This window comes from Cajanus cajan, chromosome 7 (assembly GCF_000230855.2).
Source record: "Cajanus cajan strain Asha chromosome 7, NIPB_CcT2T_4, whole genome shotgun sequence".
Lineage (NCBI taxonomy): Eukaryota > Viridiplantae > Streptophyta > Magnoliopsida > Fabales > Fabaceae > Cajanus > Cajanus cajan.
This window is the reverse complement of record NC_138523.1, coordinates 49,789,985-49,794,868: the sequence shown is the minus strand read 5'-3', so window position 1 is coordinate 49,794,868 and position 4,884 is coordinate 49,789,985. Positions and strand designations below refer to the sequence as shown.

Here is a 4,884-nt window from a genome sequence, read left to right as displayed (position 1 = left end):
TTAAGTCAAAATACTGTTTGAACAAAAATTATGGGACAGTGGTCATGAAGTTTTCAAATAATTTAATAATCTGATTCAACTGATTGGACCAACTGATGTTAGTCAGATTTTAAAACTATATTTCTATGAGGCAAGTCTTTGTAGCTTAAAAAATGGGGCTTACATCCATGCTGGTTAATTAGTTGGTGTTGTGTTTGTTTTGATGCTTCAATGTAGCAACCCAAGTTAATGGTCCAATGCAACACTATTTGTAGTAATTATGTGCAATGTCATGCATGCCACCAATCTCAACTTTGAAATTGTTAAGGAAACAATCTACACAAAAAAATATATTTAAATTTAAATTATATATACAAATAAATGTTATATTTAAATATATAAAATATACTAAAAATTTGTATTAATAATTTTTTAAATATATAAATTATATTTTAGATTTATAATAAATAATATATATTATAGGATATAATTATTTTTAATTATTTATAATTTATTTAAAATTATTAAAATTTAATTTATAGATAAATATGATAAATAAAATTAAATTAATTAAAAATTAAAAAATATTTAAAAAGGTTATCATCAAAATTATTTTAAAATATTAAAATTTAATTTACATGTAAATATAATAAATAAAATTAAATTAGATAAAAAGTTTAAAAAAACTTAAAAATGTTTTCATTAAAGAAATGTTTTTAAAAAACATCTCGTACTAGATAAAAATTTATACTAAGTATATAAGAGTTGATAAAGTTTTAATTAAATGATAATGAAAGACATGTTGAAAATATTATCATTAAATTGGAGTTGAATTAGTTAGATTATTATATTTTAATTTAATTAAATAGTCATTTTAATCTCAAAATTTCAAAGATTTTGTTATTAGTTCATGAAATAAGTAAGTGAAAATATAAATTGAAAAATAAAATAATCATTGATATATTTAAAGATTAAAATGATAATATAGTAAAACTGAGGAATCTATTTCACATTTTAAAGATTCATTTAATATTCTCTAATAATTTTTAATGAGTGAGTTTATATTATTTAATATTTATAACATTAATTCCATAAAACTAACATTTAAATATGTAGCGCCTGTGGCCTAATGGATAAGGCGCCTGACTTCTAATCAGGCGATTGTGGGTTCGAGTCCCACCGGGCGTGTTTTAATTTCTAAATGCTTTTATAATTAACATGTTGTCTTTTGTAAAAAGAATATTAGAATACAAATAATTGTGGGTAATTTTTTTATGATATTTTCTTAAGTAATTTTTAAATATTGATTTAAATTTGAATACAAATAATTGGGACGAGGGCAGAATGGTTTAAATTTGTGGGTTTAGGGTTTAGGGTTTAAGGTTTAGGGTTTAGGGTTTACTAGGTAGATTCATCCATCGTCAGAATAATTTAAAACTATTTTTTATTTATATTATTTTACTTGCACTTTTGTTTTTATAGAGAATTTCGTATGCCACCCCTTTTGAATGATGTGCCCTCTATTTCATTCACCCGTGAATCTTCATATATTTCGATTTGAAGCTTAAGCCTTAAGGTCCCCTCCCTTCAAAAAAACAAACTTATTAATTTTTCTTTTTAGACTTATATAAACATTCAATTACGATCCAAAACAATTATATTCGGGCAAATGATAAACACACCTCCACTCTCATATAAATACACCTCCTTTTTAAAAAAAAAATATAAAATGTCTATATTATCCTTAAAAAAAATTTCTAAATTTACACCCCTTTCCCTGCACCCTCTTCCCCGCACCCCCTTCCCCTCACCCCACACCCTCCTTCTCCGCGCAATATATAATAAATAGGAGCAGTAATATATAGGTTTAATTACTGCTACATTTCATGGCTTCTCTCCTCGTCCTCACCACTGTCCAACCTGGAACTCATTGGAGCGGTGGTGCCGAGGTTGAGATACACCAACCTTGAATCCAAGTTGAGGTTACTTGTTGTTGTTGTTGCCGCTGCTGCTACTGTTGTCGTGGTCCTCGGTCATAGGTGGAGGGTAGATGGGTGCCGCGGAAGAAGGAGCATTGTTGTTGTTGTTGTTGACATTGCCTTCTTCTCGCGACATGACAAGAGCCGCGCGGGGGTCCGCCTTCCACTTCCTCAAGGGTCTCTACAACGCTCCCAAGGGCCACCGCCTCCTCGCCGCCTCCCAGGCCCTCCGCCTCAACGCCCCCCGCGTCGGCGGCAGCTTCGCCGTCTGGGGCGGCCTCTTCTCCACCTTCGACTGCACCATGGTCTACCTCCGCCAGAAGGAGGACCCCTGGAACTCCGGCGCCGGCGGCTTCCTCTCCATGCGCCAGGGCCTCCCCGCCTCCACCCGCTCCGCCGCGTTCGGCGGCGTTCTTCTCGCCCTCATCGAGGGCGCCGGCATCATGCTCAACAAGTTCCTCAGCGCCCAGCAGCCCATGCCCATCATCATCGACGAGCCTTTACCCCCCAGCGGGATGCCCGCTCCTCTGACTCCGCCATCTGACTCCGCTGTGCCGTCGTGGCTCGGCGGCTGGTTCGGCGGCGAGAAGAAGGACGAGCCTGTGGGTGCTGGAGGAAAGAGGTTTAGGTAGAAGAAGGGTGTGGGGTGCGAGAAAGGGAGGGTGTGGGATGCGGGGAAAGGAGGTGCGGAAAACGGGGGTACCGAGAAGAGAAGGGAATATAAATTTAGAAATTTTATTTTTTTTAAGGGTAATTTAGATATTTTATATATATTTTTTTAAAAAGAGGGTGTGTTCATAGGTGAGTGGAGGTGTGTTTATCATCTGCCTTATATTCGGCTCTTTGAAAGTAATAGAGCAGCCCAATAGTAGCCCATTAATATATCTACTGCTTTCTTCCTGTCTCAGTTTTACATAGTTTTGTTTTTTGGTAATTTAAAAGTTTACAAAGTACTCTTATCCTTAATTTAATTTTAATTGATTTTTTTAATTTTTAAAAGAAAATAATTTAAATAATTTTTTTAAAAAAATCTTATTAAAATAACAAGTTTTTTTTTATTAAAAAAGGAATTAAATTAGTTTTAAAAAATACTGAATAAAGGAATATTAAAAAAAAACTGATTATTCTCATCACAACGTCTTATATTTTAATTTTAGTGCTCAATTTTTAAATTTTTTTTCTTTTGATTCTTCTTAATTAATATTTTAGTACATGTATTTCATTGCTTAAATATTTATTATATATAATTAAAATTTATAATAAATTATACGTACAAATAAATATTATATTTAATATATATAATATTTAAAATTATATAAATATATTTTTATACATATAAATTATATTTTATTGTAATACAAATATATTTTTATATATTAATAAAATAATTCTTACAAACTCTTTCATTAAAAAAATATCGCACATTTTTCTGCTCTTTTAGAAGGGCTAATTAAATAGAAAAATTGGAGGGAAATAAGTGAAAGAAATCATGTAATTAATCACCGGTAATCTTGATTTAAAGTTCTACTTATACAATTATGTTTAAAGCACAATCTATATATAATAATCATATCTGATTTAAACAAAAAACAAAATTATCTTTTATATAAGATACTTGTGATATCTGTGTGTTTAGTTATGCCTTGTAAATAGAAGCCAGTTATAACTTTCATGTGTTTTTCTTCAATGAATACGATTTCTTAGTAAGTGAATGTGTTTGCAAACACACATAGCAAAAAAGAAAAACAGTGAAATCCATTTCTAACTAAACTGATTTCCCTTCACATGGATACATAATTCCACAGGCTATGTTGGTTAAAGAGTGAGTGAATTGGTGAATGGAACTCTGAGCATGACTTAGCTTATGGAGTAGGGACCCTAACGATAACCTTGTTCAGTACAAGACAACAAATTCCGAACCATTTCAACATACATGAATAAGACCCATTAGACTTATTGTTCTGGAAAAGTCAATCTGCAAGTGCTGTTCCATTCATCATTATTTTTTTGAATTTTTTTTCTTACCATCACCTTTATTTTGTGTATCTTTGTGGATGCTCATGTGTATGGTTGACAGTTCAAAGTAAGGCACAGCATTATCCAATTCTTTTGAAAAGTAGAAATTGCTACGTACTGTGCGAATAAATATCTATATGAATTAAATATCGTGGAATTAGCTGAGGACATGACCAAACAAGGACTCACTGAAGACTACAGAGTACTATTCTAAAGAAACTTGTGCGTATTCTCATATGCAAATCCTACAAGATACAACAAAAACTCCTTTGTGTTGCATGTTCAATGAGAACTCAGTCCCATTTCTTTAAATCTGTAGAGAAAAATTACTATGAAGATTATATTAATATTAATTTTAAGAATATATATATATATATATATACGAAGAATGATCTATTTATTCTAAGAGTAAGTCTACCTAAACTTATTTCATTTAATAACTCATGTTCTGTATAAAATTTCAACAATCCAACCGTTGAATTTAAAGTTTTTAATGTATAGATTAAGTCTGCAAATTTTTAAAAAATTTAAAAATTATTTAATATTTCATTTCATTAATTCAAATTGACGGATGATCATAAAATTTTTTTATATATTGATTTGAATTAATGAAACTATGTATCAAATGATTTTCAAATTTTTTAAAAATTTACAAATTTAATCTATACATTAAAAATTTTAAATTCAAGGATGAGAAGTTTTCAATAAATAAAGATGAGAGACACGGTAGAGAATTTGAGTAATAAAAAAATTGAAATAAAATGAATTGCATGTTAATCAAACTATAAATATTGCTAATTTTAATATAAAAAAATCATAGATGAAATTACTTAACACATTTATGAAAAAAAAGGTTAAAAACTAAAATAAGTATTTTTTAGGTTATATGAGTGTAATATACTTAGTAAGT

The 4,884-nt window shown here is 30.2% G+C and overlaps 1 protein-coding gene and 1 non-coding gene across 2 annotated transcripts; both read left to right on the top strand.

Annotated features, from left to right (window-relative positions):
• Positions 1-1,094: 1,094 nt before the first annotated feature.
• Positions 1,095-1,167, top strand: TRNAR-UCU (transfer RNA arginine (anticodon UCU)). Its single transcript has one exon. It is a non-coding gene; the product is annotated as a tRNA-Arg (tRNA).
• A 501-nt stretch (positions 1,168-1,668) lies between these two features.
• Positions 1,669-2,782, top strand: LOC109810617 (mitochondrial import inner membrane translocase subunit TIM17-2). Its single transcript, XM_020374127.2, has one exon. It carries the CDS (start codon positions 2,030-2,032, stop codon positions 2,588-2,590), a length of 561 nt encoding a protein of 186 aa, XP_020229716.2. The 5' UTR covers positions 1,669-2,029; the 3' UTR covers positions 2,591-2,782.
• Positions 2,783-4,884: the final 2,102 nt, after the last annotated feature.